Source organism: Eptatretus burgeri, chromosome 12 (assembly GCF_056783735.1).
Source record: "Eptatretus burgeri isolate ZD-2024b chromosome 12, Ebu_testis_v1, whole genome shotgun sequence".
Taxonomy (NCBI): domain Eukaryota; kingdom Metazoa; phylum Chordata; class Myxini; order Myxiniformes; family Myxinidae; genus Eptatretus; species Eptatretus burgeri.
In genome coordinates, this window is record NC_140972.1 from 35,431,872 (window position 1) to 35,454,561 (window position 22,690).

The window sequence follows — 22,690 nt, forward strand, 5'->3', positions numbered from 1 at the left end:
GGCGGGGCCAAACCGCCCCTCGCTCACCGATTGGACGGGACAAAAGTGGGCGTGAGTCGTTTTTGATCCGTTTTTCTTCGGAAAGTCCGCGATGCTTTTGAACACGCTGCACGGTGCGTGCCTTACACGAGTCCAGCATCGGTGCCCACGAGTGGCGCGAGATGACGGTGATGCGATGGTGGCGAGTTGTGACGGTAAAGGTCGTGGCGGTTGTGGTGAAGCGGCGTTGTGGTTGGTGGTTGTTGTTGTGATGGCTGTTGAGACGTGGTTGGTGGTGGTAATAATGGCGGTTGGTCCAAAATAAAGATAGTAAAAGAAAAACGGCTATCCTGAAGAGTCGCAGCCCTCATGAATGACATTTATTCCCTCTAGACAACGGGTTTGGGCCTAACTACACATATACTTACCGAGATATCTCACCTAAGGGACCTGAATGGTGGTTTGCGAATTTGGTCAACCACAACACTACCCCCTCCCCTTTTTACAGACTCGTCCCGAGTCGTCAAATTTTCGTGTGCCATCATGTGTAGTTTTCCCCTAGTACATTTTACCTACGGATCCCTGAGTGCGACATTCATGGTATTCGTGTCCCCAAAATAAATAACCTGAGGGCTGCGTAACTACCTAAACAAACTCACTCACACGGACGACTTAAATAAAATTGCCGGCGCTTGGACGGACATGCCGGGGGCGCACTCATATTTACAGTACATCTTAACCTTAACTTACAAATTTTACACTAAACCATGGCCCAGGATCAATGAACTCTGCAAAAGAAAAGCAGTTAGCAGGGAGCCAGGCTGCTCGCATGCAGTCTCTGACTCAAACAATGCAGGTGACAGGGAACGTGGCTGGCTGCTCACACGCAGTCCAAGGCCTTCCCTTTTGACCTGAACGCAGTGAACCACAACGGTGCATGGGCTGCACAAATGCAGTCTCCGTGCCAGCTCAAGTGGCACACGCAATGAACACAACGAATGGATGGATGAATGGATGGACGCAAACACGGTGCACGGGCCGCCACTGCAGGCCCGTGTTGTAGCTGCCAACAGGGCAGTTCTCGCAGCTTGCAAACTGTTGCCTTGCGGATCCTGGCGCACATGGAAATGAACAGGGGGGGGGGGGAAGCAAAAATTGAACGGGGCTGGTGAACGTGGGCAGTGGGCATGGCAAAGGCAGCAGGCAAACACAGCCCGCAGAAGAAGGCCGTTGCAGGCAAACATAGCCGGCAGATGAACTGGCCGGCACTGGCCTTGAAGAAAAACAGCCAGCCGGCAGATGAAGTGGGCCGGCACAGGCCTTGCAGCACAGCAGCTGCAGATGAAGTTGGCCGGCCTTTGCCGTTCCGTGGAGGTTGGTGGAGGGAGTGCGGTGGTGCTGGCCACTTGGAAGGCAGGCTCGGACCTACCTACCTGTCTCCCTCCCACCTATCGCCTTTGCCTGTCACTGTACATACCCACTCCCTTAATTTGTCAAACCCCAATTTAGCCCCAACTTAATTTTTTTTTTTTAACTCCCCACTATAAATCGTCCCCTAACCCCCTTTATCGTCCTTGTTTGGCTAACCTATCCTGTCACCTAGCCTACTCCCCACCCCTACGTTCCCTTCCCGGAGGGGAACAAGGGAGAGCTAGCGTCCTGTGTCGAGGCCCAACGAAGCCTCAGGATGGCCTCCCCAGAGTTCGGCGATCTAACCCAAAGTGGGTCCAGCGGCCCACAACGAGAGCGAGGGGATGGATGGTGCGGAGGGGTACATCTCGTAATCTACCCTAACCATTTAACTGTTAAACTACCCCGGGGCTTTCAACAAGCGCCTCTCGCTTAAACTATTGGTTCTAACAACCCAGATTCCCGTCGCCTGTGTTGGTGTCCTCACAATTTCGGGCCTCGCCCCCCCAATTTTCTCTCCGTGCCCTCACACGGTCTCATGGCTGGGACATGTGGCTCCCTTTGGCAGGCACGACCCTCTGCCGAATCTCCCGCTATGGCACCCCCGGGCACTACACTGCCTCCGAGCCTACCAGCTCCCTAACACCGGGGAGTGCCCCCCATGGCACCTCCCCTGAAACGCACACGTGGCAGGCTGGCTTCCCAGGCCCCTTTCCGAGGGTCACCCGTGCCCACAACACTGCCCACGCGGCTAATGGCGCCCCGGGCCCCCGCACCAAGCAGGCGCACCCGTGCCCACTACTCTATCCCGGCCCCCCATGGGCCCTTGGCCTACCACGGCCGACTAGCCTGGTGCCCGGGGTACCCACTCAGCGATACTCACCTTTCGCAGCCACGCTCCCAAGCCCGTCAACAGGGCTCCTGCACCCCTCCAAACGGGTTTCGAGCCTACTTCCCCACCAACAACAAAACGACTTCCATTTTTCAATTTGACTAACCCCCTAACTCGGTCTACACTGACCCCGGGGTCCCTTGGGCGGGAGTCACTCCTCCCCCCAATCACTCATCGCACCATGCATTCCCCATTCGCTCCACTCACTCAGACCCGCTGGCCTCACTCACTCAACAAGTACTCACCTCACAACTCACCAACTCTTCAACACACACACCGCTGAACTCTGCCATCCTCCTAACTACATCCCCTAACTAACTAGTGCCCCCACGTCGTCCCTTAAACTACAGCACGTTCCTTTTAACACTACGTAGCTAAGCTACGTCCCCACTACACATTCAAAGTCTGTCGCTGTCTCCAAATAATCCCAAAAATTATTTACCCAACCTACATCTGGCTACAATCCCTCTAACTAATACATCCCACGGACTCCATGAGGACTTACCCCTGCCCCATGAAGTCGGTCTAACTAAGCTAACCCTTCCCCCTAACTAGTTTCCATCCTGTGCCCAGGTAAGGGGGTCTTCCACCCCTTGCCCAGGAATCCTGTGCACCCGAAAGTGAGGCTTGTTTTTTTTTTGTTTTTTTTTTTACATGCGCAGCACCTGCGCGGCAACTCGCGCACTTTACACCTGCCCGTGACGTCATGCAGCTGCACGTGTTCCTCGTCCCTCCTTGGACGGTACCATCCGGCAGGGATACCCCTCCTGCCGGATTCCAACCCCACGTGCAGCCATGACGTCACCGTGCGCATAAAAAAACACAAGCCCCACGTCTCGAGGGGTTCCCCACGCGAACACATGTGCTTTGCCCATTGGAGCCCAACACACACGATCGCGTGGAGAACCCGTCCGGTCCAAATCCATTATCCTGCCTAAACTTTGTCCGTCCGCGGGATCGGCAAATCCACCGCGTGCGTTTCCGGACCGGGACTTCACTCTCCACCACGACCTCGGTCGCGCCGCCGGCCTTTCTCTCCGCAGTTCCTCGAATCCGACGCGAGCACCCCCTCGTCCGCCTTCGCCGCCTCTGCCTCTCCACAGCTCCGTCCTCTTCACTCCGACTCCGCAAACTCCCAACTGCACTGAACTGACGCTTCAACTCAACTCTTCCTCCTGCGAACTGAACTCTTCCTCCTGCGAACTGAACTGCACTCTTCCTCCTGCGAACTCAACTGCCTCGACTGACGAACGCGGCCCCTTATATCCCCCGTGGCCTCGCTCCTTCATCTTTGACCCTCTGCCTCCGACCTTTCACCTCTCTTGCTGGCTCCCCATTGGCCCGAGGAAAAGTGGGCGTGAATGCTTTTTGATCCATGAATTTGCATATAGCGACCGCCCTCCAACGCCCTGGAGGCGGGGCCAAACCGCCCCTCGCTCACCGATTGGACGGAACAAAAGTGGGCGTGAGTCGTTTTTGATCCGTTTTTCTTCGGAAAGTCCGCGATGCTTTTGAACACGCTGCACGGTGCGCGCCTTACACGAGTCCAGCATCGGTGCCCACGAGTGGCGCGAGATGACGGTGATGCGATGGTGGCGAGTTGTGACGGTAAAGGTCGTGGCGGTTGTGGTGAAGCGGCGTTGTGGTTGGTGGTTGTTGTTGTGATGGCTGTTGAGACGTGGTTGGTGGTGGTAATAATGGCGGTTGATCCAAAATAAAGATAGTAAAAGAAAAACGGCTATCCTGAAGAGTCGCAGCCCTCATGAATGACATTTATTCCCTCCAGACAACGGGTTTGGGCCTAACTACACATATACTTACCGAGATATCTCACTTAAGGGACCTGAATGGTGGTTTGCGAATTTGGTCAACCACAACAATATATATCTTCATTAAAAAAAAAATTTTTTCTTATTTACAGCAATATCTACTTGGAGGCAAAGAACATTTCAGACAAGCTGTGGAAGTTCCATCGTTATGTTTTCACAATGTATTATTACCAGAAGCCTATCTTGCCTCCTCCGCTCATTGGCCTCAGCTATCTGGCACACTGCGTCTCGTCTCTGTGCCGGCGCTGTCGCAGTGGCTCCACACACAAGATTGCAGACAAGCATGGCTGGCTCAGTAAGTAACGTTGCTCATCTTTAGTTGTTCTTTCAATCGCTTTCCCTTTCTGGGAAAAAAAAGGTTGACAATATTGCTAAATCTTGACTACTGTTGAGAAAAAAATGAACTTATTTGTTGGTTGCCAAGAAAACAGGCTGACCAAGATGGTTGTTCGTTTTTGCCAGAGCTCTACCTGAATGAGGAAGACCTCAAGAATCTGCATGAATTTGAGGAGCATTGTGTGAACATGTACTTCCATGAAAAGCAGGAGCGTTTTGATGGGAGCAGTGATGAGCGCATCCGTGTAACCTCAGAACGGTATTGAATTTTGGAGACATTTTGTAAACACAGTGCTTGTATGCAAAGTTGTTTTTTGCTATATCATCAGCACAATTGGTGGTTGTGTTTCAGAGCTCAAAAATTGTCCAAATGTATGTCTAGTATTTAACTGGCTATGCAGTCCGTGTCTATGATGCATCCAAAGTTCATCTTGCTGGTCTTTAAAAGCATTGATGAATACATTATCAGGCTAAACATGCATTGTCGTGTACAGAGTTTGGACTGCAGGTTTCAGCAAGTATTAGGTTTGAGGTTTCCAAGTTTAACAAATGCAATCTTCACAGTGTTTTTGGTTCTTCTAATGATAGAAACTCTTATTAATGTAATTTATCAGGCAAACTTTATACCCTTGTTTTTTTTTAAATCACAAGTTAAAGTCTATATGAGTTAGGTCAATTGCTTCATTGCAGACTTTACATTTCGAGACACTTTCTATTGTCAGCAGGAAGTTAAAATATGAACATTTACAATATCGGTGCAAATATATCAAAACAGGACTATCTGAGAAAAATAAGAACTATAAATGAAGATGTCTGTTTTTTAGCATTAGTTATTATCAAGTCATGAAAGCTGTTTTGGCATAATTAACAATGACAATAAAACCATCCAATGTTTTGTAACAACTCAAAATTTTATAAACCTGGTAATGTTGTGTTGTAGTTTAATTTGGCCTTTTGTTGCAAAATCATCTTTTTACCATTAAGAGTGGAGATCCAAGGTTTGTTTTATTTGTTTGGTTGGTTGTTTGTTTTCTTTTTTGAGTGCTTCGATCCAAAGGACGAAGGCATGGTTAGGCCTCAGTCACATTTGCTCTACGGCGAGGATAAGGCGGCCGTACGCCCTCTGAATTGACAGAAACGTGTGGCGGCCGCAGAGAAACTGAGGTGGCCTCAGGGTGGCCCTACGCCGTTTGGCTATATTTTACAGGCCGTAGGGTCGCCGTGGAATGAAATCGTGGAGTTATAACTTTTTTTCATTTCTACGCTCGCCGTAGCAATTAGACAAGCCAAGTGATGACGTAGATGTGTTCCACGTCGACCGTACATAGGGCGTACGGTGGGCTTGCATTTTCCGTGCGGCTGCCGTAAGCTCTTCTCAATGAAAAATGAATTTTCCCAACCCTCAAAAAATTACGGCGGCCACACTATTTACACGGTCGCCGTATGGTGGCCTTGCGGTCTGTGTGACTACCTGTGGGCAACGCAAGGTCGACACACGGTTCCCCTACCCTCGCCGTGCACCTACATACGGCCTCCGTGGCAGTCTGCATCGACCGTGCGTCCACCGTGTGCTACCGCTCGAGATCGGAGTATAGTTGTTTGCCTATACACAGTGGTGCCCCCAGAATCCGAATTTAATTCATTCCAGGAGGTTGTTCGGATTGCAAAATGTTCGGATTCAAAAAATATTTTCCCAATAAGAAATAATGCAAAGTGAATTAATCCATTCGTGGACCCAAAGAAAACCCACTTTCAAGACACTTTAAACTGAAATTCCCCATGTTTAAGGTAAAATAGGATGAGTAACTGACCTTCGGTGGCGGTGTATTGTATGTAAACTGGAACAATCGCCCCATCCAAAGGCCCACACAGGCTCGAGCTCTGGCCTGGGTTTCGATCTCTCGCGCACTCTGCGAGAGCGCTGCCCCCAGGGAAACTCATCAAACATGATGCCCACAGAACCACAATCACTTTCATCAAGCGCATCGGGCTGACGTAATCATAGATATTAAAAATTACAACCGGTTTTGCTGTGAAATTCAATCCTTGCCCGACAGTCCGTCACACCACGTGATCGGATTGCTTTTTTTGTTATTAATTAAAACACAAGATGATTAAAAAAAACAAACATCACAAATGAAGGTGAAAACACGAGGTAAGGCCTGTCACATTTGGCTCGGCGGCCGGAGGGTCTACAAAATGTACGGACACTCGCAATTATAAAGCGGTCACACAATGTAGCAGTCACACATCTTTTTATTTTTCGGGTTGCCGCACGGCGTGTTTATAAATTGTGGAGACCGAAAACGTGGGGGTGCCGTAATTTTTTGGGGGTTGGGAAAATTCATTTTTCATTAAGAAGAGCTTATGGCAGCCGCACGGAAAACGCAAGCCCACCGTACGCCCTACGTACGGTCGACGTGGAACACATCTACGTCATAGCTTGGCTTTGTCGAATTGCTACGGCGAGCGTAGAAATGAAAAAAGTCATAACTCTGCAATTATAATTCCACGGCGCCCCTACGGCCTGTAAAATATAGCCAAACGGCGTAGGGCCACCCTGAGGCCACCTCAGTTTCTCTGCGGCCGCCGCACGTTTGTCAATTCAGAGGGCGTACAGCCACCTTATCCTTGCCGTAGAGCAAATGTGACTGAGTACTTCCACCGACCAACTGAATGAACAAAGCGCGAATATGCGGGTCGAACAGGTGGGGGAGACACGTGAACAAACATGAACGCTACATTTTGTTCGGTTTTTTAAAATGTATTGGGTTTTTAGGGCAAAATTTTCTCGAAAAAATTGTTCGGATTCCAATTTGTTCAAACAGCTTGGCCGTTCGGATTCTGGGGGCACCACGGTATATTATAGTTATAGTATATTCAGTTATATATACTGGTATATTTTTATTTCAGTAAAAAAAGGACTGGTATATATACCCACTCATTACCGTCCGTCTGGCCGCACGTTCGCCTTAGGCCTCCCTGCGGTCGCCTTGCGGGCACCTTGAGGTCTCCTTGCGTCTGCCTTGAAAATTATATTGCTGCCGCAGCGACGCCCAAAGGTCACCGTGCGACATCAAATCAAAGACCGTACGGCACCCCCACGTTTTTGGTCTCCACACTTTATAAACACGCCGTGCGGCTCCCTGAAAAATAAAAACATATGTGACTGCTACATTGTGTGACCGTGGAAATACTGCGGCCGCCGTAGAATTGCTAGTGGCCGCAGATTTTGGAGACCCCACGACCGCCGTGGCAAATGTGACCTAGGCCTTAATTAACTTCACCACTTTTTATGTCTCTAATCATGTAAATTCTTTTCTTCTTCTTCTTCTTTTGGCTGCTCCCGTTAGGGGTCGCCACAGTGGATCATCCGTTATGATCCGCATAATTATTTGGCACAGGTTTTACGCCGGATGCCCTTCCTGATGCAACCCTGGTCACCTCTTAATACACAGGGATATGGTACACCTATTCTAACCGGGGCATACACCGGGCCCAGTACACTGGTACTCACTTTGCCGACCTCGGAAGGATGACAGGCTGAGTCAACCCCCTGGTGTGTATTAATTCAAGCGGCCAACGGTGCTTGAACTCAGGACCTTTTGGATCCCAAGCCGCTACCCTAACCACTATGCCAACACCAGGCTAAATCATGTAAATTCTTATAATTCCTTAAATCAGTCAACTTGCAATATAAATGATGCAGAAGTTAGCCGCAGCCTCATTTAATTACCTCCGCCACCTTATGTTTTCACCCGTGTGTTTGTTTGTCTTGTTTGTATGTGTGCAGGATATATCAAAAAGTTGGGGACGGATCCAGATGAAATTTGGTTGGCCGGTTGGGTGTGTGACAAGGAAGACTTTATTCAATTTTGGTGAAGATCCACATGTGGAACCGACTACTAGAATTTTTAAAGTGATTCTTCACCATTGAAAGAAAGGGCCAAAAATGAGATATATCACAATACTCAAAAAGTTGTAGACAGATTCGGACAAAACTTGGTGAACACGTTTGGTGTGTGACCACGACGAATTGGTTCGATTTTGGTGAATATCCGAATCTGGATCTGGATAGCTGAATTATTTAATTTTTTAAGTGATTCTTCACCATTGAGAGATTAGGGCCAAAAATGATATATAGCATGATATTTCAAAAATGTATTGGGCCAGATATATTCTCGTGTATCAGGCATTACATGGCGGAAGTATGCACTCCACCGAATGCCCTTCTAGTTTCATATGTATTTACACAGAAGTACATATTCACCATTTCAGCAAAGCAATTTGGATGCAAATTGATGTTCTCACAAAGTACAAACAAAAATAAATAATTGTCTCACTGCAATAAAATTGAGGAAAACTTTCGAAAGTAAAAAATACTGCTTAAAACATGTATATATATATATATTTATATATATATATATATATATATATATATATATATATATATATATATATATATATATATATATATACACTCAGGGAGGAAGTGAGTTGACATGGTAAAAAGACATTGTACTAACTGGGGCGAGTGAGGCTATGTGTGGACACAAGCAAGGGCAAGAACAAGCAAGATAGAAGGGGAGGAAACATTATCCTGTATAAAAGAGGGTTCAGTGAGGTATTGTAAATAGGAGTAGTGAAGATGACAGGTGGCGATGGGAGGGTGGCATGAGATGGTGGTGCACCGTTTTCTTGAAGCAATGGAATGAAGAATGCAATTATACTGCCTCTAGAAGGGAGTTCCACAGATGCGAGACGAGAAGAACAAAAGAGTAGAGGTGGGTGGTAACTCCGGATTTTGGAAGTCTAACCAGGAGCAGCATCGCTGGAAGAACAAAGGCTAACATTCTGGAGCATCACTGAAAGAACATTCTCGAGACATTGAGATGGTCGGCTGAGGGAGCAGAGGGAACTAAATTGGAGAAGCAGTAAAACAAAAAAAACAGAGAGAGAAGAGAAGAGAAATGAAGAGAAGCTACCCTCTGACTTCGCTGATGAACTCGCCGGAGGCATTAATTTTCCGGGTTGTCCGTCTGTCTATCCGAGTGTCCATGATAAGTTTTCATTTCCATGATAACTTAAGAATGGCTGAAGGGATCTAAGTCAAACTTGTTACAGTTATGTATAATGAGCTCAAGATAAAATGATTAGGTTATGGGTCAAGAGGTCAAAGGTCAGAGTCCTGCTCGGTAAAAATTGTGTTACTGCGCTAACATGTGAACGAATGATGGGATTTTGACCAAACTTGGTTTAAGTAGTTCGACATCATGATGCAAAGATGAACTGATTATATTTTGGCATCAAAGGACAGAGGTCATGGCAGGTAAAAATGTGAGACTTGAGAACAGCTGAAGGAATTTAAATCAAACTTGGTACAAGTATCTATAATGATGTAATGATGTGGGCTGAAGCATATTGGTCGACGTTGTGATGGCGAAGAGTTCTGTTCCAGTTTTCTTTTTTTGCTTTCACTCACTTTGAGTGCAATATTCTTGCAAAATAACCAAAATATTCCAATCATCATTGACTGGATTGACACAGACTCAAATAATTATGTATTTGCATGGTGACGTACCCTGCCAGATTATACCTAATGTATATCAATGAATTCAAGAGCCTACAAAATGATCAGTGAGTCCTAGAACGTCAATTTTCAGTTCTTACCAAGTAAACACACCTGAATCTTTCCATTTTCTTTCTGTGCATGTTCAATGAATTAAACGTTTATTGTTTTCCTTTTATCCATTGGCATGATGCACTGTCATGATAAATTTCATCATCACCTCATTGTCAGGTGTGAATACAAATCTGATGATGAAATATGTGATATAAAGATAAAACAACCTTTGGATTTTGGTGAGCAGCATTCCATGCTATATGGCACAGTCATCGGCTTAACTTAATATAAAGATAAAGTATGAAAAGTTAGAGTACTTTGCTTTAAACCAAGTTTTTTTTTTTTGCAAAAACATTTGCCTTCTCTCTCCTGGATTGAGTGATTGTTAAGGTGTGGACACATCTGCCAAAATCGTAGCATTTCATGTTTGTGAGACATTGTTTAATAAACTGTTGCCAAGGCACATTATTTTCTTGCCTACACTTTCCAATCTCCCATTCCCTCTCTTCCTTCCATTGGTGGCACTTTGTATAGAGTGGATGCCATGTCAATGCAGGTGAAGGAAGTGAGTGAACGTGTGCTGTATATAAAGCAGAGTATGCAGAGCTTGGACACGCAGCTGGGACATCTTCAGGACCTATCTGCCCTTACAATAGACACCCTACGTGTGCTATCGGCCATTAACCGCTCTCCTGCAACATTGGAGCCATCTTCCAGGGCATGGGGAGCATCTGGTGTTGGGGGAGAGGACGAGCCACGGACATCTGCGGTACCGCAAGTGGCTCATAGTGGGGTGAATAAATCCAACCTTTTTTTCAGTTCTCCCCTGGCTTTCCCACCAAGGCACAGCCCTGATAGGTGTGAAAAGGGAAGACAGCGACTCCCACACTCCGGCTTGTTGCCATTCTTGGGCATGGAATCGCAACCTCCCGCTTTGATGAACTTCAATGAGTTGAAACATGGAGCCACCATAAAAAATGCCACTGACAAGGCACTGCCGACTGAAAGCACATTGCTTTTGTCAGAGAGAGAAAACAAAGCGGCAGAGGAGATCGATAGAGACTGCAGCGATGAACAAGGTACCAACATCTCAAAAGCCCCTCCACATCTTATCACACACTACCATCCCTTGCCTCCCTCTTTCCTCTCTTGCCAGTGGTCATCCTTCCCCAGTGGGGAGGGTGATTCTGCTGCAAGCTGTCAATCACCTCGGCTCTCATTTTCACTTCCCTGGAGCCCTGATCAGGCTTCTTTTGGCCTTCCTATTAGCACACGATCCTCGCTACGCAGCACAGTAAGTGTAAGCACTACACAACTCTTTAATGAAGACATGGGACAGCTCAGTTCACAGCCAAAGCGGAGCGGCATTACAGCACGCTGGCATTTGCCAGCATTGTTTGCTTGTAGTAGGTACAGAAGTAAGAAGTCTGATGACGCCTCGGTTGTGGATGAGAGTTGCTACACCAACACTGCTTTTTCCCCTGATGATGATGATGATGATGATGATGATGTCTTTTTGGATGTACCTGTTGAGCATAGTCCTTGGCACATTACTGGTGGCTCAAAGACTGCCTTCAGCCCAAGAAGCAATGGGGGTGATATTGATGGCAGGGTCGAAACTGCCAACTTTACAGGTGTCCATGCACATAAAGGGCGAGCTACAGTGCTTGCTGGCACTGGCAAAGCCTATGGATTGCCAGAAAGTTGCGGTATGTGGCTTCCAGTGGTGCCGAAGGCCTGGGGTTTGTCGGCAAGATGGAAAGGTTGTGGTTTTAGGGGATTTGTTTCTTGTGATCGTCCCTCACTCCCTCCCCCTTTTGCCACCCCCAAACACTGATGGTGACAATCCTTTTATTTATTTATTTTGCCAGATTTCAGTATCTTGGGCTGAATAACTGGTCTTCACTTCCTCTTGTGCACCTTTTGATCATTCCCAGAGATAGCATTGCACACTGTGGGTTCACACACCTCTGGTTCTTTTTGCGGTGATTTGCGTGCGTTTCTCTACGTGCAGATGCCTCCTTAATCTGTCAGTGGTGGACCAAAGTCATGGCACCTCATCTTGTTTCCTATAAACATGCATGTTCCTTGATTAAAGGGATGTCTGGAATTGCAAATGATTTTGAATGACTCACTGATGTATTGATCTTTAATGATTGTCATATGTATCACTCTGGTCCAACTGTTGCGTTCTGAGATGATGTTTTACAACCGACATGGTGATCTGAATGAGCTGTACTTATCTACCTCCCCCCAATCCCAGGACTGGGTACAGCTGCACGCCGCTCAATAGTGCAGCGGCAGAGTAGTTCTGTTAATTCTGATGAGCTGCAACTGGCTGGCGCTGCCTCACAGGTGTGTTTGATGTGAATAAAACTGATTTTAGTTGAGTTATGTTGATCACATACCCTTGACATTTTGTGGAAACACTTCAGCTTTGGACAAGTTAATAAACTGAGAAACTTTGCCGTAACCTCAAGAATCTCTTAAATCTGAGCCAAATTTCAAAATTTAAGCTCGGGAATTGAACTTATCAGCAGTTCCGACTGCTAAAAAAAAGTATTAATTTGTCCAATTTCGGACGTCTCTGGGAGGTGTGTGTTTAATATGATAGTTTGGTGATTGTTAATCACTTGCCAAGCCAGCTGTTCCTTATGAACCATTTCATTGGAGTGCTTGCTTGAGTACTTGTCACTTGGTAAGCGCCACAAGCAGCTTGGATGTTTGTTTTCAAGCCATGGCCATACAGGGCAAAAGTATTCACACTGTCAATGAATATATCGATTGACTTGAACACAGTTCAGGCCCCACTCACCTGCGTTTGGCCCAGCGTTGTCATGCGGTCCCTCGGGCGGTGGCTCGCTCGCTGAAAATGTGAAATTTTATTTTGACGTTTCCCCTTTTTGTCCTATCTTTCATTATACGACTTGTCACTTCGTCACTCATAGATGCATATTTAAAAAATTTATGTTTCGCTTTTAAAAGTTTCTTCAATCATCTCATTGGAGTGCTTGCTTGAGTGCCTAAGCCACTTGGCTACTCAAGCTTTGATCTCCACAAGCTTCCATTGTGATACTGGAGCTCAGTTCTCCGTAGGGACATTTCCAAAGTTGGGAAAGTGAAAAATTAGATGTTTACAAAGAGTAAGAAATGTTTTCAGTTGTTACAAAGCAATGAATCACCACATCACGGCAGGATATCTTAGAGGTACGCACACTCGCTCTAGCCTATCTTGCCTGGGTTTGTATCCCAACTCAGCTATTAACTGTCATCTCAGTGTTTCACAAGCAGGGTGATTCATCATTGTGTGCAGTCTCTCGGATGGACTTTCAACTGGGCGTCACATCTGCCAGAATCCTCCCTCTCACATCCCCTCTCTCCCCCTCCCCCCTCTCCCTCCCCTTCTCTCTCTCACCCTCTCTCCCTCTGCCACCCCTCTCTCCCTTTACCACCCCTCTCTCCCTCTGCCACCCCTCTCTCCCTCTGCCACCCCTCTCTCCCTCTGCCACCCCTCTCTCCCTCTGCCACCCCTCTCTCCCTCTGCCACCCCTCTCTCCCTCTGCCACCCCTCTCTCCCTCTGCCACCCCTCTCTCCCTCTGCCACCCCTCTCTCCCTCTGCCACCCCTCTCTCCCTCTGCCACCCCTCTCTCCCTCTGCCACCCCTCTCTCCCTCTGCCACCCCTCTCTCCCTCTGCCACCCCTCTCTCCCTCTGCCACCCCTCTCCCTTCCTCTCTCTCTCTCTCTCCCACCCCTCTCCCTCTCTCTCTCTCTCTCCCACCCCTCTCCCTCTCTCTCTCTCTCTCTCTCTCTCTCCCACACCTCCCCTTCTGTTAAGGGGACTGTTAAGGACTGACTGTAATTTTGAATTTATAACTGCTTCCCCAAAGTGTAGTATAGCATGTATGAAGCGGATTCAAAGTGAGCCGACCGGAGGGGGCAAAGGTCACTGCATGTGCGAGCATGCATGCAGGCAGGCCTTTGCCAGATAGACAGTGTGGGTTTTAAATGCTCCCGCCTGGTTTTATATGGAACCCGGTGGTTAAAAAGAAAATGTTGCTGTTTGGGCACGTTGTATTGCCCTTCCCTTCCCCTCATGCCGCCTTCCTTTCCCATCACACCGCCTTTCCTTCCCATCACACTGCCTTTCCTTCCCGTCACACTGCCTTCCCTTCCCATCACACTGCCTTCCTTCCCCCTCCCCTCACACTTATCTTCTCTCAAACCTCCTCCCCTCTCCATCCCCCTTGGACATCTCCGGGCGGTCTCTGCGTGCTGCATTAACGTGCTTTTTTAAAACATACCCCATTTCGTTCAATCCTGCACTACCCCTCCCCCCTTCTTCACAAGTCCCCATGGCCAAACGCAAGTCGAGAACCCTTCCCCCCTTTCCCCCTCAAGTGCCCCGACCGGACACAAGTCCAGAAACCCCTCTCCTCATGCTTACCTCCTCTAAAACCCCCTACCCACTTCCCCCTACACCCCATCCTCCTAGCTCCCCCCCACCCTCCCAGAGTGTATAGTGATGTTTGGTGAGGCGTCTCTCTCCTCACCCCTCCTTCATCGCTCTCTCTCCTCCTTCCTCACTCTCTCCCCCTTCCTCACCTCCTCCTCATTCCCCCACCCCTCCTCGCTCGCCCTCTCTCCTTCCCTCCATCCTCTCCCCTTCCTCTCTCTCCAACCTCTTCCCCTTCCTCCCCCACCAAGCCCCTTCTGTTAAGAGGACTTTTAAGGACTGACGATTTATTTTTGAATTTAAAAGTGCTTTCCCAGAGTGTAGCATCTACGAATCAGATTCGGGTTGCAAAGGTTGCTGTATGTGCGAGCATGGAGGCAGGCCTTTGCCATGGAAATAGCATGGGTTTAAAATGCTCCCACCCACTTTTATATGGAACCCGGCGGTTAAAAAGATAATCTGGCTGTTTGGGTGTGTTTCATTGCCCTTACTTACCTACTTGTCCCCTCACGCTGCCATCCCTTCCCTTCCCCTCTCCTCATGCAGCCTTCCCTTCCCTTCACGCTGCCTTCCCTTCCCTTCACGCTGCCTTCCCTTCCTTTCACGCTGCCTTCCCTTCACGCTGCCTTCCCTTCCCTTCACGCTGCCTTCCCTTCCCTTCACGCTGCCTTCCCTTCCCTTCACGCTGCCTTCCCTTCCCTTCACGCTGCCTTCCCTTCCCTTCACGCTGCCTTCCCTTCCCTTCACGCTGCCTTCCCTTCCCTTCACGCTGCCTTCCCTTCCCTTCACGCTGCCTTCCCTTCCCTTCACGATGCCTTCCCTTCCCCTCACGATGCCTTCCCCTCTCCTCATGCAGCCTTCCCTTTTCCTCACGCTGCCTTCCCTTCCCTTCATGCTGCCTTCCCTTCCCCTTACGCTGCCTTCCCTTCCCCTTACGCTGCCTTCCCCTCTCCTCATGCTGTCTTCCCTTCTCCTCACGCTACCTTCCTTTCCCTTTACGCTGCCTTCCCCTCTCCTCACTCTGCCTCACTTTTTTACTTTCCTTGTCCATCTCAGGATCTCCTGTCAGCAAGTTCTGCGGAGCTTCACAGTTCTAGGCTTTTGGTTCCCACATTTCAGACTCTCCAACACAGCCCCACATTTTTACATGAATCACCTGGTGAGATGAACAATATTAAGACAAGTTGTGACTCCCTGAGAATTAATTTTCTGTTCAGATGAATTCGCTTTCAGTGATTTAGAGGGTGCATAAGCCAAAAGTTGTAATGAAGTACAATTCAAGAATCGAGTCTTATTCGTCTATTCTGAATGCTTTCTTTATTTGTGTTGCACTAACTTCGCCACACAAGGTAATTTGTGATGGATAATGTAATATGCGTTACATAATCTTTCTCGCACGATCCAGATGCTATCAACAAATGCGTCCTTTTAGATCTGAATTCACTGACTATGTATAATGTCCTCTGACACAAGTAATCAAATCATTTGATTTTATGTGGATTCTTTTTTTTTTTTTTTTACATTTTTCTTGATTTCATGTTCAACTTTTCACGCGTTTCATACAGTGGAATTAATTTGTAATTGTACAAGTGCTCTTGAATATCGCTGTGTGAGTGGCCTTGCTGAGATTTACATCACATGAAATATGTGGATTGCTTTAAACCAACGGGAGTTGAAGCCACGATGAAGATGACACTAGTTTTCCATAATTTGTTTAAACCGATCGACTTGTACTTGCACGAGATTTTATAACAGAAGAAAGTACCTCCCTGATTATTCATAAATACTGCGGAGTTGACAACAAAATTTCAAGACAATTGATTTCACTCATAGGTTGTCTTTTTTTATTCTTTATTTTGTCCCCCGTCCTTCCGACAAGGTTGGGGATGGGAGACATTAAAACGAGCGACCAACCGATTATTATCTGTCCATGTACTTTTGTGTTTGTGATATTTCAAAAAACGTTAAACATTTAGCTTTCATATTACAGATATATCTATTCCTCATGACATTATCTCAACCTCATTAGATCAAGGCTGTGATTGGAGGAGTTATGTTGCCGTGGAAAACATCTCGGTAATTTGGCTTGTGCACGCGATATTTCAAAAACCGTTGAAGATTTAGCTTTCGTATTACACAGATCTATTTCTCATTCCACCCAAAAGGTGGGGAACCAAGAATATCAGCTCTTTGTTCTTGTTTTATGTGGCTTATCGGATATTCATTGCATTTGGAATACAGAAACCGAATGCCTATATTGATGATGACAGATGATGTTAAATGTTTTTTTTTTAATATTAATATTATCCCCCAGCTTTGGAAAGATCTCGACTTTCTTCAGGTCTTCAAAAGAGCTCCAGAACTGCACTCTTACAGGTGACTTTTTGTTCCCTTTTGTTGTTTTTTTACCTCAACCAACCAAGGTGAAGGAGGTTGTTTTTACCCCTTTCTAGCTGTTTGTTTATGTGCAGGATATCTCAAAAAGTTGTGGATAGATCCGGATGAAATTTTGTGGACATGTTTGGTGTGTGACAAGGATGAACTGATTCGATTTTGATGAAGATCTGGATTTGACTGCTCAAATCTTTAATGTGCTTCTTCACCAATGACTAAAAGGACCAAAAATGATACATAGCATGATATCTCAAAAGTTGTGTACAGATTCGGATGAAACTTGGTGGACATGTTGGGTGTCTGACAAGGAAGAAGTGATTTGATTTTGGTGAATATCCGAATCCGGATCTGAATACGAGAATTATTTAATTTTTAAAGTTATTCTTCACCATTGAAAGGGCCAAAAACGATATCGTACTGTATAGCTATAGCATGATATTTGAAAAATGTAATGGGCCCAATATGCTCTCATGGACCAGGCATTGCGTGGCGGAGGTATGCGCTGCACCGAGTGCCCTTCTAGTACCTTCCTTTTTTCTTTTTATTTTTTTTCTTTACAAGATTGGAATCATGCAAGAGCAACTTGACATAGGGTATGAACCGACAGTGGCACAACAGTTGGACACAAAAAGGAAGGGAATTAACTTGCAGGAAAAGAAGAGAGGAACAACAGCAACCTTCAAGTAAAAGGGTTGGGCTCGGAAAGGTGAATGGGGGTAATAAGGATTGTGGGTAAGAATGGGGGATTACATGAGGTGGAGGTGTACCACTTACTTTGAAACCCTGAAAGGAAAAGTGAGATTGAACAGCTTCAGGAGGGTGTTTCCACGGATGGGATAAGCGAGTAACGATATTTGAGGTGTTCAGTCGGCCTGGATTTTGGAAGTTTAACCAGGAGTGGGTTACTGGAAAATCACGGGCATCCAGGAATTCCTGCAGAGGCCAGAGGCCGGAGGTCTGAGAGTGCAGACAGACCAAGACTGTAAAAAGACGGTTAAAAATAATAATATGCCACTGACCTACCTGTGGTGTGTGAGCAACAGGTCTTGTGCTTCAGCCTCAACTTGAGATATTATTGTTAATGGTTCCATGATTGCTATTGTAAAATAATAATAACTGTACTCATGTTAAAGACAAACAAACAAACAAAAAAAAACATGGCTGCAATGACCTGCAGCTTCACTCTGCTTTTGAAAATCTTACCAATTCCAATTTTTCCAAGTCTGCAAAGGGCCTCGCTTTCCAAATACATCATGGTAAGCAAGTATCAGCATTGCTAATCTTTGGAAATATTGGATTGCCTTGTGGAATGAACTGGTACAATGAATTGATACAACCATCTTTTTGGATACTTTCTAATAGCAACAAGTTGCCAAATTTCCATCCAAAGTTTCAGTAATTTTGATATTACGCCCATTTGCTATCTAAACTTTCCCTACTTCTGTCTCCCTTCAAAATTTATGGAGCTTTTGTAAACTTTGTGCATTTCTCATCCCTGCCCTCCACCACCTACCTACGATCATTGTCATTGGGGGCCAGATCCAGGCTTGTATCCGAGGGTGATCCAACCGCTTGAAGCCACAGTCACAAATGTCAGTCTGCACAACACGTACATTGTGCACAAGCACTTTATATTGAAGGAGGAGCACACCTTTGGTCAACGTCCTTCGACCAGATGAGTGATAGTCAGCAGTTACCGGATGAGTCAGCTGGATCTGCGTTGAACATTTCATGAAGCTCATGACATGATGCTGGCTTTTTGTTGGCGATTGTGAGTTCTGACGTTTGGAAAGATCTACCATGTGGTCAACTTTGACATGCCAGTGTTCATGAATAATTGTAAAATGCTTCTTTGATAAATTCTCAGTTCTGTGTATTCCAACCTTGACCGATTCCGATGCTGGCCGAGTCCAAAGACTTTAAAAATGGTGCATGCTGCTTTTTCCCTTGACAGTCAGCATTTAGAGGATGGAGCGTGGATAAACCCATTCGTTTGATATTCTTTGGGTAGGAGAGAGGGTGGAGAGATTCCTCCTCATTTGGCTGACTGACGAGAGAGAGAGAGAGAGAGAGAGAGAGAGAGAGAGAGAGAGAGAGAGAGAGAGAGAGAGAGAGAGAGAGACAGACAGACAGAGAGACAGGTCGAGAGAGAGAGACAGGTCGAGAGAGAGAGACAGGTCGAGAGAGAGAGACAGGTCGAGAGAGAGAGACAGGTCGAGAGAGAGAGACAGGTCGAGAGAGAGACAGGTCGAGAGAGAGACAGGTCGAGAGAGAGAGAGAGAGACAGGTCGAGAGAGAGAGAGAGAGAGAGAGAGAGACAGGTCGAGAGAGAGAGAGAGAGAGAGAGAGACAGGTCGAGAGAGAGAGAGAGAGACAGGTAGAGAGAGAGAGAGAGACAGGTAGAGAGAGAGAGAGAGAGACAGGTAGAGAGAGAGAGAGAGAGACAGGTAGAGAGAGAGAGAGAGAGACAGGTAGAGAGAGAGAGAGAGAGACAGGTAGAGAGAGAGAGAGAGACAGGTAGAGAGAGAGAGAGAGACAGAGAGAGAGAGAGAGAGAGAGAGAGAGAGAGAGAGAGAGAGAGAGAGAGAGAGAGAGAGAGAGAGAGAGAGAGAGAGAGAGAGAGAGAGAGAGAGAGAGAGAGAGAGAGAGAGAGAGAGAGAGAGAGAGAGAGAGAGAGAGAGAGAGAGAGAGAGAGAGAGAGAGAGAGAGAGAGAGACAGGGTGAGAGAGAGAGAGAGAGAGGAAGAGAGAGAGAGAGAGAGACAGATAGAGAGAGAGAGAGAGAGACAGGTAGAGAGAGAGAGAGAGACAGGTAGAGAGAGAGAGAGACAGGTAGAGAGAGAGAGAGAGAGAGAGAGAGAGAGAGAAAGACAGGTAGAGAGAGAGAGAGAGAGAGAGAAAGACAGGTCGAGAGAGAGAGAGAGAGAGACAGGTCGAGAGAGAGAGAGAGAGACAGGTCGAGAGATATATATATATATATATATATATATATATATATATATATATATATATATATATATATATATATATATATATATATATATATATATATATTGTTGTGGTTACCAAATTCGCAAACCACCATTCAGGTCCCTTAGGTGAGGTATCTCGGTAAGTACATGTGTAGTTAGGCCCAAACCCGTTGTCTAGTGGGAATACATGTCATTTATGCGTGCTGCGACTCTTCAGGATAGCCGTTTTTCTTTTGCTATCTTTATTTTGGACCAACCGCCATGATTACCACCACAACCACAACATCAACCACCAACCACAACGCCGCTTCACCACAACCGCCACGACCTTCCCGTCACACCTCGCAACCGTCGCATCGCCACCGTTCTTGCGCCGCCTGTGGGTACCGGTGTTGGACTCGTGCAGGGCGCGCGCCGAACAGCGTGTACAAAATCACGGATTTTGTGCTTCAAAAACGGATCAAAAACGACACACGCCCACTTTTTGCCGTCCAATCGGTGAGCGAGGGGCGAATTGGCCCCGCCCCCAGGGCGATCGATATATGCAAATTTATGGATCAAAAAGCCTTCACGCCCACTTTTTCTCGGGCCAATGGGGAGCGAGGTGAAAGGTCAAAGGGAGGGGGTCAAAGATGAGAGGGCGAAGCTACGGGGCTGATAAAAGGACCGTGTTCGTCAGTCCAGGAGAGTCGAGAGGCGGAGAGTAGGAGAGTAGGAGAGTCCAGAGGCGGAGAGTAGGAGAGTCCAGAGGCGGAGAGTAGGAGAGTCGAGAGGCGGAGAGTAGGAGAGTAGGAGAGTCGGAAACAGAGTCAAGACTTCGCGGGCGGTGGAGTTGGCAAGAAGGAGCTGGTCGTCGTGTGCGTTGGAGTCGGAACGGAGGGGACGGAGCTGTGGAAAGGCAGCGACACCAGACGAGGGGGTGCTCGCGTCGGGAGCTGCACCCCAGGGAGGCCGACAGCGCGACCTGGCCGAGGTGGAGACGCTCGTCGCGGGATAATAAAAATCCTCTATACCCCGAGCATCAGCAACCCCCTCCTGTTTCCCCCCGCGCTGAGATAGTGCGACCAAGGGGGCCCCTTTCCCACCCCCTACCAGACACTGTCCGCGAGGCCCGCGGAGTTGAGGCGCCATCGCCGCTCCGCGTCTCATCACCAGACGGGTAGGCGCGACCCGGTCTCGGCCTCAGGCCCGCCTCATCCTTGAGGGTATTCTTTTCCTTGGTTTTGGGTATGTGTTGTCGGCGCCGTCTGTGAAGTAGAATTGTATAAGTGTTGCCGTGTGCTCGGTAGTCGGTATTAGCTCTGCATTGTGTTTTCGCTTTTACGTTTGCTTTTTGTGTAAATTGCATTGTGTCTTTTCTGTGTGCATTTGGTGGAATTGTATATGTGTGCTCCCGTGTGCCGCGAATAAATGTGCTTTGTGTTGAACTGTTTCCCGCTTCGCTTCGTCATTTCCTTCATTGAATCCTCATCTTGCTTCACGTAAAGGGTTGGTAGTAGGCTGAATACGCCCGATAATCGAACCGTCGAGGTCGACGATAACACCGCTCGGTTATCCCGATAGTACGGAACGGGTCGCTTAAGTGGCCCGTGTCCGAAGTCGACCTGCGGCGAGGTGCGATCGCCCGGTCTACCCTCCGCGTGGGTACTTAGGTAGGTCGAATTTGGCGAGCAACCCTATCCCACGCGGGGGCTGATTGGCTCGATCGCGGTGAGACCGAAAGGTCCACCCGTGACTGGTTCCCGGCGTTAGTCCGAGAGGGTCACGACTGGATTGTCCGTCCGGTGGGCGACGTGCCGCGATTCGAGTTACGTGGCCGTCAGCACGCCGGCGGGCGCGAATCCGCAACAATATATATATATATATATATATATATATATATATATATATATATATATATATATATATATATATATATATATATATATATATATATATATATATATATATATATATATATATATATATATATATATATATATATATATATACTGCTCACAGACAGACAAACGGGTGAAAACATTCCATCCACTTTTTGGTGGTGGAGGTAAATATGATGAGCCCCACCTGTTCCCAAATGTGTGTGAGGCCAACTGCATCTGTGCATGCACATGTGAAGATCTACTTTAATATACAATGTTCATTCTCAGATCTATTGTAATCGTTACACTCCAGTGTGGCTCTGCATTGTTAAATTCTCTGTTTTGTTGAATTTTGTGACTGTACTTCCATACTTTTGTGTGTGCTTTCTTACTTATCGCACACACCATATGATTCAATCACCAATACAATCTGTGACATTGACATTCCTTCTAATTTGCTCATGAAAAGTTATACCTTGTCAAATGTGAAAAATATTGTTGTGGTGTCGGGTTCGGTGGCGAGGACGACCGCTAGACGGAGTAGTCGGGCCGTCTCCCACCGAACACCGGAATCGAAGGTTGTCACCCCAGATAACTCCGGAGTCGACGGGTCGCTTAAAGGACCATGGTCGCCCATATTTCGACGGCGTGAGGTAGGGTCCACTTATTTATTCCAATTTACCTAAGTACTCACGCCATCTAACTACCGGGGAAGCCACGCGTTCGGCCGGCTTTGTCCGAACCGAGTCGCTGTTACAGACTCGGGTCCGGTGTTACCGAGCGGAAATTACCAAAGCCGCACCGGTCAAAATGACAATTTCCGGCACAAACGGCCTCACTATTTCTCAAGCCCGCACCGTGCTGGGTCAATGATAGAAACGACAGGCAACGAACTGGTACATTTAACAGCGGTTTATTTACAATAATCAGGAAGGGAGA

At 47.1% G+C, this 22,690-nt stretch overlaps 1 protein-coding gene across 3 annotated transcripts in view; it reads left to right on the forward strand.

Annotated features, from left to right (window-relative positions):
- The window catches only part of TRPM7 (transient receptor potential cation channel subfamily M member 7), a 224,113-nt gene that overhangs the window by 166,305 nt on the left and 35,118 nt on the right, over window positions 1-22,690 (forward strand). For all 3 annotated transcript variants that reach the window (XR_015050321.1, XM_085850121.1, XM_085850122.1), the window contains 6 exons: window positions 4,203-4,405; window positions 4,573-4,705; window positions 10,604-11,148; window positions 12,333-12,424; window positions 15,581-15,683; window positions 16,839-16,900. Coding sequence is in view for 2 of the 3 variants with exons in the window: in XM_085850121.1 (XP_085706247.1) it covers window positions 4,203-4,405; window positions 4,573-4,705; window positions 10,604-11,148; window positions 12,333-12,424; window positions 15,581-15,683; window positions 16,839-16,900 (1,138 nt within the window). In the remaining variant the exon portion in view is untranslated. The remainder of the gene's footprint in view (window positions 1-4,202; window positions 4,406-4,572; window positions 4,706-10,603; window positions 11,149-12,332; window positions 12,425-15,580; window positions 15,684-16,838; window positions 16,901-22,690) is intronic.